This window comes from Delphinus delphis, chromosome 14, assembly GCF_949987515.2.
Source record: "Delphinus delphis chromosome 14, mDelDel1.2, whole genome shotgun sequence".
NCBI lineage: Eukaryota > Metazoa > Chordata > Mammalia > Artiodactyla > Delphinidae > Delphinus > Delphinus delphis.
The window spans coordinates 2908597-2921784 of record NC_082696.1 but is presented as its reverse complement, the minus strand read 5'-3'; the positions used below and the strand labels follow the sequence as shown (position 1 = coordinate 2921784).

At 53.3% G+C, this 13188-nt stretch overlaps 1 protein-coding gene across 2 annotated transcripts in view; it reads right to left on the bottom strand.

The window, feature by feature from the left end:
- Positions 1 to 13188, bottom strand: part of RPS6KA2 (ribosomal protein S6 kinase A2) — a 159437-nt gene that overhangs the window by 57845 nt on the left and 88404 nt on the right. For both annotated transcript variants that reach the window (XM_060029654.1, XM_060029653.1), the window contains exons 4-7: positions 10329 to 10409; positions 7796 to 7875; positions 4946 to 5052; positions 1895 to 1932 (exon numbers count right to left, since the gene is read on the bottom strand). In XM_060029654.1, the coding sequence (XP_059885637.1) occupies positions 1895 to 1932; positions 4946 to 5052; positions 7796 to 7875; positions 10329 to 10409 (306 nt within the window). The remainder of the gene's footprint in view (positions 1 to 1894; positions 1933 to 4945; positions 5053 to 7795; positions 7876 to 10328; positions 10410 to 13188) is intronic.

Genomic DNA, 13188 nt, shown 5'->3' with positions numbered 1-13188 from the left:
TTGCCATGGGGTATCCTCCCCTGGACCTTGTCCACAAAACCTTCCGCCAAGGCCGTCATCCTCCAGTGCCCGTGTTACTGCAGCCAGGGGATGAAGGACGCAGTGAACACGCTGGTTCTAAGATTCCAGAGCCCTCCACGTTCGCCGTCTGTGAGTTTAAGGCTGACATCCCTTCTTCCTGGGGCCACGTGAGGACCAAGCGAGCTCACGGCTAGGTGAGAGTCCCCAGCACCCACGTGGGGCTGCTCGCTCACTGCCGAGGTGACGCACTCAGGACCTCAGAGTCTCGGGGCTTGTTTGACCACAATGACTAAACAGAGGAAGCCAAACCTCTGTAATATGACACATAAATTTAACGTGGCAGCTCATACTTATTCCAGCTACCTCCGTACACGTGAGATCTATATAATACACGTGCAGCTCCTCACTCAGCAGAGAAAACCGGTCAGGTACTAGCAGAACCTTCAGTCTCCACAAAATGCCACGCGGGCACTTTTGAACGCCTTAACCAGTTGTAGAAGTCAAGTCAGGTTTACTTTCTCAGCTTGTTAAGGGTTAATTTCTTCTGCTGTTCTACACATGGGAAGGCACAGAAGGCCCCAGCAGGTCAAACTGGACTCATTGCGGGGCGCAGGTCTCACCAGCAGACACTGCGGACGCCCTTGGACCTGTGCAGCCCCTGGCAGGAGGTCGCCGTCTAAAGGGTCTGTCAGGTGAGTGCCGTGCTCTTGTGCGTAATTCATGAGAAATTTAAGAAGTCTCACTGCTTGACATTAACGAGCAGTAACTGTCAATCGCTCTGTGCACTCTGCTGGGACTGGGGGTCCATCAAGAACGGGGTGAACCAGCCCAGAGAAGGGAACAGGCAGCAGGGAGACCACATGACGTGGGGCTGAGAAGCAGAGGACAGGAGGCTCTGAAGACAGAACAGGGGTAGAGCAGGTGTCCCGCCTAAGCAGAGACAGCTGCCACTGGAGGCGAGGGGGGAGCATTTGCGCAGGGACAGCCCGCTGGTGGACACGGGGAGCGGGTGTGAGTGGAGACCAGGCCAGGACCCGGCCAGCGGGGGGGCCAGCGGAATGGCCCCCAGAGACATCCACGCCCCCAACCCTGGAACCTATGAATAGGTCACCTGACCTGGCAGAGGGGGCCCTGCTGTATCTCGAGAAGGGAGGTTATCCTGGGGCGCCAGGATGACGCACAGTAAGTACAAGGTCCTTATGTGGACTTGGGGGCAGAGGCCAGAGTCAGAGAGAGACTGGGGTGCTGCCCCCTGGCTCTGAAGGAGAAGGATGGGGCCGTGAGCCCAGGGAAGTGGGCAGCCGGAGAGGCGACAGGACCATCCTCCCCTGGGGCCTGCACAAAGGAGTGCACCCCTTTTGATCTTAGCCCTGTGAGACCTGTTTTGGACTTGTGGCCGCCAGGGCTGTTAAGATGATGAGCTGATGCTGTTTTGAGCCACTGAGGTTGGTAATTGTGACACAGCAAGAGGAAACTAGCACAAGCGGGTGCCACGGAACAAGGGGGGGCGGTGCTCGTTCTGGCTGAACCGACGGCAGTGGGAGGGGTTTGAGGTTTCAGTGGGGAGATCGGCCCCGCAGACATGCTAAGATGAGATTCTCGAACGAAACATCCAGTGACGCTGAGAGTCAGCAGGAAAGGCGCTAGAAGGGTCTTAAGTGAGAGGGAGAGAAGGAAGGAGGGCCGACCTGGGAAGTGTGAGCGTCCCCGGGAAGACACACACCAACAGAACTAAGCCATGGCCACGGGGAAGGCAGCCCTGTGTGCACACGCTGGTGTGACGAGAGAGAGGGCTTGAGCTCTGGGTCGGCCCCCACGTACCGGGGGCGCCGGGGTGACGTCACCGGTCGGTGGCGGGTGGAATTTTACAAACCTGTGATCTTAATATGTCCCTCTTCGTCCAGGAGGATGCTGAAAGAAAGGGGGGGAAACAGATGCTTTAAAAGAGACGAGACACACGGAAGGGCACGGAGCCCCCAGGGGAGCCGCCCAGGCCCTTGGGCAGCACTCTCCACGCTGGCTGGGGGGCGGCAGGTCGCCTGCTGTTCGCAGATGTGGCCTTTAGACCACTGTTTCCTAGTCGGCAGCTTCTGCTGGGTCAGGAGCACAGGCACATCCGCGGTGTGTGGGGGGCAAAGGGCACCCCCATGTTCTTGTGCCTGGCTCAGCAGGCTCACACTGGGGACTGCAGGTGTGAGACCCTCTGAAGCCCAGGGGAAGGTCTGGGGACCCCCCAGGCTGTCTGTCCTGCATGAATGGGCCTGAGAGCGTCCGCAAGTGCCCTGGCTTGTGCAGACGCAGAGCTGCTCAAAGGGGACTTCCTGAACCCAGGCGGGCCCTCGACGGCTAGAGCCTGCTCTTCTGGCCAGACCCCTCCACGAGCCCCGCCTGACCCTGGGAACCACTGGGACCTCCGGGGGAGTCTGTGACACCTCAGGCCTCAGCCCCCAGAAGCCATGTTGTGGGAGCCGGTCCCACGGGGTCCCTCCTGGTGCCCTGGACCAAGCTCTCAGTATGCCGGCATCTGACATCCGGATGCCCCACGGGGAGCTCTGTCCTGTTCCTCCCAGCTCTCTGCAGTACGGCGAGGCTGACGCCCACGGGAGGGCGGAGGGAACGTCTGAGGGGATGGACGCAGGCGAGCCTTCCACGAGGCCCTTCTCCAGCCCATCAGCCCACAGGCCCCCAGGGCTCCTGGCTTGCCCTGTTTCTTTCTTTGCTGTAATTAAACTCTGTTCCACCAGCTCCTGGGAGGCACCAGCCCGGATCTAAAGAGACCAGGACGTGGGCTGTGAGGATTAGTATGTGGTACGTTAAACATGTGGGAAAGGAAGGAAGTTCTGACACAGGCTACCACATGGATGGACCTCAAGGACATCACGCCGAGGGCAATAAGCCAGCCACAAAAGGACAAATACTGTGTGACCCCCCTTACGTGCGGTCCCCGGAGCAGTGAGATCCACAGAGGCAGAAAACAGAAGGGAGGGTGCCGGGGGCTGGGGGAGGGCGGTGGGGTATCATGGGGACAGGGCGTCAGTTTTGCAGGATGAAAGAAGTCTGGAAGATGGATGGTGGAGATGATCGCACAGATGGTGTGAATGCTCTTAACACGACTGAACTGTGCACTTGAAAATAGTCAAGGTGGTAAATTTTATGTCATGTTTATCTTACCACAATTTTTAAAACGCTGCCATGGGAATAAAAATCATACCTACTGTTTTATGGAAATGGGAAGGGAAAAGTCACAGTGTATAATTAAGATGACAATTTATAATGAAAGAAGCGAATGTTCTTATCTTTGCTTTTCAGTTATACTTAATCTTTGCCCAGAAGTGAGCAACTTTCATGATTAACTCCCTACTAATTCTAATGGAAACAAAATCCTTTCTCTTCAATCCTGCAATTCCACATTACTATTTTTAGCTATAAAGATCCCTTTGACCTTTAACTAGAGGGAGAATCGGGGTGCTGCCTTCATGGGGCAGAGCTCACAGCGGAGGGGAGCAGGTCGGCAGAGCTGGCTGTGACAGCGGCCTCAGTGCCTGTTTTCCGAGGGCGAGGCTGAGTTTGCAGGACACGGCTCTTACGGGGATACTCAGGAGAGAGCCTTTCACGGTTATTTAAACATCATTTACACGTGCAGCCAGTGAGGCTGTACCCAGCTGGTGGTTAGGCTGATGCCGTGCATGGGGAGCACTTCCCTCTGGTCACAGGCAAATACGCTTTGCATCAGGGACGTACACAACGTTCCTGGTCTCTAGGCAAACCCAGGCGTTTCCCTTAAACGACTGCCACTTCTCAGAGCAGAGTTTGCATTTTTCTCAGTTCCCTGCAGGTGAAGAAGGGACCAGGAACAAGGGCTGGGATCTACTTCCTGTGCCCTCAGGGCCTGGGCTGCCTTGTGCTCCAAGCCTTGGGGTCCCACCAGGCCCCACATATCCAGGGACAGGCATGGACCTCAGTCTATAGGGGGACAGGGGGCCGTTATCAACCACGTCACAGGCCAGAGGGAGAAAATCATCAACTTCGCGGCAGGGACCACTGTCAGGTCAACCAAATGAATTTAAAACAGCATCCGCTAGATCCTTCCTTTTCAAGTGGATCCTCCTAGTCTGTGCAGCTCTACACAGAAAACAGCAGGAAAAGAACCTGAAGTAAGAACATTATTATCTGGAGGGACTTTAAAAAAAGATTTAGACTGGATTAGCAAAATATCCTAGAAATAGTATTACAGATGATCATTGCCAAAGATACACAAATCTTATTGGAATTTGGGCTGGGAATCTGGTGCCACTGTCTTTTAGAAAAACTCAGAAAGGCTCATCTGACTCGTCACCTAGAAATGGGCCTGTCGAGACAGCTGAAAGGGCTTTCCAAGGTAGAGGTGGAGATGGGGAAGAGACCGGCACAGAAGACACACACTAGTGAGGGGGTGGCGTGTGAGACATTCCCAGTGCGGGATGGGTCCCACCTAAGGAGGGAGGGCAGCGGGTGTGGGAGGAGGAATGGTGGGCTGCCTACCTGCCCAGCCTCCTCTACCTGCCCAGCCTCCACTACCTGCCCAGCCTCTCCACCTGCCCAGCCTCTCCACCTGCCCAGCCTCCACTACCTGCCCAGCCTCTCCACCTGCCCAGCCTCCACTACCTGCCCAGCCTCCCCTGGACCACAGGGATGCAGGCCCGGCCCTGCCTCCCTTGGAGGGTGTTACGAGGGTCAGGTGAGAATGGGCTGGGACCATCCCACACAAACCAGCACAAGCCACACCTACGTCTGGGCACCTTTCCAGGGGCGGGCAGGTGGAATCCCTGCCTGTGGGGCGCTAGCACCGGAATGTCCCCAGGCTATGCCCTCCCTGGGGAATTAAGTACAGGGACGAGGCGACCTGGGCAGCAAGAGGGCCCTGCCCTGCCTTGTCCTCACTCACTTTTCTGGCTTCAGGTCTCTGTAGATGATGCCCAGGCTGTGCAGGTGGTCTAAAGCCAAGGCCAGCTCAGCCAGGTAGAACTTGACATCCTCCTCCGTGAACATCACCTGGCAGGAGAGAGAACAAGACTTCAGCCTGCTCTGTGGCTGCTGGCTTTAAAGACAGGCACTCAGCCCCACGAAGACTCCGCTCCGCTCTGCAGACCGCGGCCCCCAGACAAGGCTCTTCCAACTCCTACAGTGGAAACATGAGTTCTCAGCAAAGTTTTAGGACCAGTGAAGGGGAGGGGGCGCTCCTCACACAGCCGCTCCGCCTTGTGGGCGGAGCCCCGGGCAGAGTTTCCTCCGCCGACCTTTCCTGCCCCACAAACCATGCAGCTCTGGAGTGTGTTTCTGGGTTTATGTTTTAATATATGTGCTTCTAATGTAACACTTTAATACAAAAAACTAAACCACACTGTGAAGGTCTGATTACAAACAGGCCTGAAGGATTTACTGAAAATATGTCTCAAATTTCATCCCTCCTCCCTTCAAGTTCACCTCTTCCCCCCTTTTGGGTTTATGCAAACTAGGAACTGCCGTCTCCCCAAAGCGGGACGAGTCCCACCAAATACAACCCGCCCATGGAGCATCGGTGGGCGCCCCTTGCCGGAGAGGCTGCTGGGAGAGGGACGCTGGTCTAGCTAAAACACACACGAGGCCATGGCGCCCAGCACACCTCAAGGTCATTGTCTCCTACTGCTTCCCTGTCCCTGCGGTTGTGAGAACCGCATGTAATTTGGTAGTCACCTTACCAGCAAGCCAGATGGTATCAGAAACCATTCTTTACCCGCACCATGAGAAATGAATGTCACAGAGACTAGAAACCCATGTCATGACTGAATTCTCTCTGAAGGCAGACGCGTGAAAAATCAATACATGATCAGCAGGTTGCCTGGAAAGCTCAGGATAAGGGCAATTTGGGGAATTGAACAGTGACTACATCAGGCTAATGACGGCGGAGCACATCCCTTTCACAAAAGGGATGCCTCCCAGTGGGGAGGACGTGCACCCCAAGTCCTGGATGACATTTGGGTACCACCAGCCCTCGTTGCCCCTCTGGCCTCTGGAATCCCCTGTTCTGCCTTCCACACTCGGCCGGCACCTTTCCTGGTTGGGTATTTCTCTTCTACGTTGGTTAGCATACTCAGGGGGCTTCCCTGTGAGAAGGATTTCCCTGTGGGAGATCCTGCTGGCTGTCGAGTTCTCTTTGGCCCGACTTTCTCCATCTCTGTCCATAACCACACAGGCACATCCACAGCTCAGTGCTCAGGGGCGGCCGTATGACTCTCCTTGGCCGCGCTTAGGGCACAGATCTGCGTGGCCTCCAAGTGCAAATGACAAAGGGTTTCTCTATGGGAATGAAACACCCCTGGATGTGAGTTCTTGAAGGCAGTCAGTACGGAGACCGACACACACAAGGATGTTGTCTAGTGGACTCGGTGAAGAGGATGGAAGGGAAGTACTTTTTTTCATAGGGTTAGGGTTAGGGTATCATTCATTTCCTGTGTTTCTGTGAACTGGGACCCTCTTGAGCCCAGGCTGGACAACTTCACTTCTACTCTGAAATAAAGGGTCCTATGGGTACCCTGCGTGTTGCCTTTTTGGTCAAGAAGCCCAACAACAGGGTGTGTCACCCTGGATGCTGGACAGACCAACCCCCAGTGGCCTGACTTCCTTCGGCCGGGCTGGGAAGGGAGCAAATCACGAGGCATCAGATGAGAAACCGGCCGAGGTCAGTGATTCGCCGTCTTTGGAAACGTGAGCTCAGCTGTGGGGCAGGTTAAGGGACCAGAGACCTGACCCAAAGGGCTTTGGAGAACTTGGATCTGAATCCTCCAGCCCGTGCTTTCAACCTGCATCGCCAAGCGTCCAATACATCCATTGTGCCACTGCCCGAGGGACCGGCAGGAAACAGAGGGAGAGAGCAGCCCGAGGTCTCGGCAAGCCCACTGCCGCTTCACCTTGACTGACAGCACTTCGGATGGAGGGATCTCCTGCTGTAAAAGTGGGCAGTGAGGAAAGGGGGAGGCCAGCCCGAACCCCCTGTTACAGCCCAGGAAGAACCCCGGTGCCAGGTGAGGTTGCGTCAGAAGGGCCGGGAACCTGTTCTGTGCATCGTGTCAACACGCTGTCACCTTCATCATGCTCTTCTGTATAAAGGAAACTGCACAGAATCAACAGGATTAAAAGCCTGGCATTATTACTGCCTCGAGCAGGGTGCGCAGGGGGCAGAGAGCTTTCACGTTGCGCTGCAAGACATCCCGGAAAGCTCCTAAGTCAGGTAGTGGGGGTCAAGGACAAGCCCTGGGGGGCGCGGAGCGCTCACGGGTGAAGCCCTGATTAGACACTCCCGACGCCCCTCCCAGCATGTGTGGTCAGCGTGTTAATAGCGTCTTCCTACAGTGGAAAGGGAAACGTTGTGAAATAAAGTCTTCCCTACGTAACATAAATCAAGTTTCCATCTGCTCTACACAGGGAAGGTTCTAGAGCTCCACGGGGGTCTTGGGAAGAGTCCGTTTTCTTAAGATCTTTCGAGGACAACAGATTTCTTCTCTGTGTGACTCGTGAGACATCTTTAAAACACGCGCACACACCACACGCCATATACCCTCACACCAAATACGTACACACACCACACACACACTTACACACGCCACCCACCACACACACGTGCGTGCATGTACACGCACGTTCACACATTCCCTTGCACACACACCACACACACACGCACGTACACACACACACCCCGCCCCCTGCTCTCCTGTCCCTCGAATTCTACGCAGAAACCCACAGCCTGCACTCCGTGTACCTCTTTGGAGAGTCTGGTGAAGAGGTCTCCTCCGCGTAGGAAGTCCAGAATCAGATAGAGTTTTCCCTCCGTCTGGAAGGCTGCGGAAGGAGAGAGTTGAGAGCATTTCGGCGTCACGGTCCCCTGCGGTGGACATCATTCCCCTGGGCCCAGGCTCTGAGTGCAAAAAGCCCGTCTCTCGTTGGCTCAAACAATACTGTGTAGCCTGTAACCCTGGGTCATTTCAGAAACAGGACTGGGGCCGGGCTGGAGACCGCACAGCGGAGAGGGCAGGACTTGGGGAAGGGAGTGGACGGTGATGAGCTCCGTCTCTCACTTTTACTCATGGTCTGGAGGTTATTTCTCCTCCTCTCCGCACCCCTTCCCCACCCCTTCCCCGCCTCCTTCCTTCCTTCCTTCCCTCCCTCTCTCCTTCTTCCTGCCTTTTTTTTAATCACAAAGGGACTGAAAGACACATGGAGAAAAGTATGTATAGGTTCCACTTGCTCTCATCACCACTACTGACCCGCGGCTTAGGGCACAACCGTGTCTTCTTAGAGACTTGGCTTTGCTGGCAGGTGTCTGGTAAGGAGCAGGGCGATCGTAGTGAGCGTTTGGGACGAGTCCCCTCCCCTTCCTATGGAGTTGTGTTCGGTACAACTCAGGGCTCAAGGATATCCACCATCTGCTCCTTCTTTTACGGCTGCGCTGGGGACGGGTCGGCCCAGCTACCTGTACCTGGTGGCAGCAGCGCTCGTGTGCTCTCAGTTTGGTCCCTGAGGGCCACAGTTATGGGCATGGAGTTCACGGTTCAGCCCCCGCCCGCCACTAGCAAGGGCACGCCTTGGTCAAAGCGGGGGACGTTGCATGCGCGTGAGGCTCAAGAAAAACTAACCACCGTGGCTACTGGATGGTCAGTTCAACGTTCCCGCTGGCCTGGCACGTGGCATCTGTTCTACACGCAAAGGAAGCATGGCTGGAAGGGGTGCTGACATCCCCACACACTTGGGAACTTTTCATTTTCTAAAAGTCAATGCCAGAAGCATTATAAATGTTGGGGTTTTAGAAACATAAAGCCTCTAACTAGAAACCCCGTTGTCAGAACTGCGTAAGCTGCAGCGTGGATGAGTGCCCTGTCCTAGGGCTTGACGGGCAGATAGAGGACAGGTAGCTTTTTTTTTTTTCCCTGTACGCGGACCTCTCACTGTTGTGGCCTCTCCCGTTGCGGAGCACAGGCTCCGGATGCGCAGGCTCAGAGGCCATGGCTCAAGGGCCCAGCTGCTCCGCGGCATGTGGGATCTTCCTGGACCGGGGCACGAGCCCGCGTCCCCTGCATCGGCAGGCAGACTCTCAACCACTACGCCACCAGGGAAGCCCGACAAGTATCTTTTGATCAATCACAGAGGTAACGTGGAGGATGCCTTTAAAAATCTCTGCAAGACCCCAGTTCTCAACTTCTTCAGAAAAACACCTGGGAAACCAACTGAAACGACACCTGGATCGGATCTGACACCAGCGAATCAGCAGCGCTGAGGCGGGTCAGCCTGCTGCCACTGTTGGGATCTAAGGGCACTTGCCCGTGGCCCGAGGGATCTGGTCACCACGCGGTTGCCCGCAAGGTCACATCCATGTTGGCTCTTATTATTTCTGAAAGGAGAGGCCATGTGCTTTCCAAACAGGACTTTCTAAACTGTCGTCTTAGGAATCTCAGAAGTTCACGAGCGAAGAGCCCTGTCCTCCTGGCTTTGCGTGTGTTCATGCCTTCACTCCCGACGTCGGTAAAAGTCACGGACAGTCTCCTACAACTCTGCCCGCCCCCGAGCCCCTGTACCAACCAGGTACGGGATTTGTCGTTGTTCTGCCCAGCGCTTCGCCCACACTAATTACTCGATTAGGGCACAAAGCTGTGATGCGGTCTGCCATGACTCTGGCGCCACCACCTCATTATTTTTCATTTGAAGGTTTCACTTACTGCTTCTCCGAGGAGATAAAAAGGCAGAAAGCAAATGAAGAAGGCTTGTGTGGCGTCGCAGATACGTGGCCTCAGAAATCAGAATGATTCCGTCTGAGTCTCAGTTTTCTCTTCTGAAAACTGGAAACAATAGCCTACCTTGCAGGGCCGTTCTGAGGCTCGAGGCGCTACCGTCTCTCAAATGCCTAAAATATCGTCTTTACTTAAAGTGCAGGAGATGTTACCATTCTGGTCTAAAGAAACTATGGGGTCATAGGCACTCTACTCTGAAACAACACAAAAATATGTCATAGATTCACCCCACCTAGGTCGAGACCTTTTTTTTAAAACCACTTTCTCCATGATGATGATTTAATTAAGGGTAACCTCTTGCTCCCCCAGATTCGGTTTTTCGAGATGAAAACAGGGCATCTTCCTCCCCCAGAGAAGGAGAATCTGAGGCTCAGGAACCCGGGGGGGAGAGAGCTGCACCCCAGACAGGGCCGGAGGCTGAGACAAGGAATCTACGCCGATTTCCTCTGATTTGGGGGAGGGTTGGTCTAGGTCCTCTCAACAGTAGGGAATTGTTTTTCCTCCCTTTACCGTAATGAAGCTTTACGATGAAAGGGTGATTCACTTCTGCCAAAATGTCTCTCTCCATCTTCGATCTGACTCGGTCCCGAACTGCAAGACAGAAAAATCGAAGGCTTTCAAAGGCAGGATGTGAACCACAAGACATCAGATATAAATAATTTCCCCCGACTTTTGTTACCAACTTTTCAAACATATACAAAAGTTGAAAGAGTAGGTTGAATGACCACCCCTAAGTCCTCCACCTAGATTCAACAGCTGCTTGCATTTCGATATTTTCTCTCCCCCCCCATCTCCCTCTCTCTATCTCCCTCTCTTTCCATACACATGCACACATTTTAGCCACAATCTGACAATAACTTGTCGACACTGTGACATTCAACGCCAAGGTGCCTTTACACGCAGCATTCCCTAAGAACAGGGTAATCTCTTACATGACCCTAACACGACGGTCGCCCTGAAGAACATTCGCCATCATTCCACAACATCATCTAATATCTGACCCATATTCCAATCCTGCCCGCCCTGCCATGTCACTTATAGCTGTTATTTTTTCCAACCTCGGATTCGGTCAAGGTTCCCACGTTAGATCTGGTTGTTCTATTTCCTCATTCCTTTTGCTTCTAGAATACAATGGTCCTGCATCTTTTTTTTCCCCTGTGCTTTTTGTGGGCTTTTTGGTTAAGTCCAGGTCAGTTTTCTTGTAGGTTGTTCCTACGTGTGTCTGATTGTTTCTTTACTGGTTGCTCTAACTCCTATATTTATTATAAACCGAGGTTAGGTCTGGAGGCTTTATAAGGTTGAGGCTAAACATTTTTGGCAAAAATACCTCCCGGGTGATGCTGCAGGCCTCAAGGTGCAGCAGATGGGGGGAGGGGTGCCGCGTTACCCTTGCTCAGTGATGCTACATTCCACTGGGTCAAGGTGGCAAGTCACCAGCCTCTCACTGCAAAGATGCGTACATCCCCTTGTAAGTATACAAGTAACATGAGGGGTGATATTTTGGTAGAGAATGACCTGTGGGTTCCCTTACAATCCTTCATGCGTTAGCTTACGTATATATCCTTGCTTATGCGGATCAAGGATGCTTGAGTCATTTAGGGTTACAAAATGGCAATATTCTCATTTCTGATGGGACTAGAAATCAAGAGGAAAATCCCTTCTCTTCCTCTTCCTGAGGATAACTATGGATTATGGAATTTTTAAAAAAATGAGTGTGTTATAACCAATTACAATATTATTCTTTTCAGTGCTGACATTGCCTAAAGTTTAGCCATCTGGGAATACAGATGGGATTCGTTTTGAGGAAAAAATAAACAAAAAAACAAACAAAATCACCACTTGAGAATAAGAACAACTCCAAGATTCCACAAGCAAATTGGTACACCCAGGGCAATGTCCAAGTGACGTCCTACAGCCCCGCGTGTGTGAAGGCAGAAACTTTCCTCAAATATTTCTAAGCGTGACAAGCATGATGAATATCACCGTATGGACCAGGTATTTAAGTTGTTATACTTTGGTCTTATGTACTTTTAAAGTTTTATTTAAAAAGTCCTTCCCATGGGCTTCCCTGGTGGCGCAGTGGTTGAGAGTCCGCCTGCCGATGCAGGGGACACGGGTTCGTGCCCCAGTCCGGGAAGATCCCACATGCCGCGGAGCGGCTGGGCCCATGAGCCATGGCCGCTGAGCCTGCGCGTCCAGAGCCTGTGCTCCGCAACAGGAGAGGCCACAACAGTGAGAGACCCGTGTACCGCAAAAAAAAAAAAAAAAAAAAAAAAAAAAAAAAAGTCCTTCCCAAAGGATGGCTATAATAAAAAAAAAAAAAAAAAACCACAAAAAATGGAAAATAACAAGCGTGAGTGAGGATGTGAAGTTGGTGGGAATGTCAAATGGTGCAGCCACTGTAGAAAACACAGACATACCATATGACGCAGCAATTCCATTCCCCGAAGAACTGAAAACAGGAATTCCAACAGATACTGACACCCACATTTACAGCAGTATTATTCACAACAGCAAAAATACGGCAGCAACCCAAGGGCCCACTGATGGACGTCTGAGTAAGCAAAAGGGAGTTTGTCCATGCCATGAACTATCACTCAGCCCTAAAAATAAAACCCTGACACGCACCACAGCAGGGCTAAACCTTAGAAACACTATGCCAAGCACAGTAAGCCAGACAGAAAAGGACGAATACCATATAATTCTACTTATACGAGGTCCCTGGAGAAGTCAAATTCATAGAGACGGAAAGCAGAAGGGTAGGTGCCAGGGGCTGGAGGAGGGAAGCGGGGAATTGTTTAACGGGCACAGAGCTTCTGCTTGGGATGGTAAGTCTGGGGTAGAGACAGCGGGGATGGCACACCGTGCTGCAAATGTATCTACTAACACCACTTACAGATGCTTAAAATGATGGAGATCCTATTACGCATATTTGACCACAATTAAAGAGAACAGAAGTCCTTCCTGTCCCTGGGCCCCAGGACAGTCTCCTGCGTTTTGCTCCACGACCGGTTTCCTCTCTCACACTCAGGAGCTCAGGATCCCTGGGGTCCACCTCGGCTTTGGCGCCCTGGCCGCTCGCCCTCCCGGGGGATCTGTGGCTGAGAGCCTGGGGCCCGCGGCCTGGAGCACACACAGCCGGGCCCCGTCTCTCCCAGCGCACGGGTGGCTCCGATCAGCTTCCTCGTCTGTAACCTGGGGTGACGATGGTACCTGCCTCACGGGGTCACGGCAAGACCAACGGGTAGCATGTGAGCACGACGGTGCTGGTCCCACAGCCCAGGCCACACCTGCGCTGGGGTCACTTCGCTGCCTAGTACGTGGAGTCGGCTTCACTGCATGATAAGAGGCAAGGGCTTTTCCCTCATCT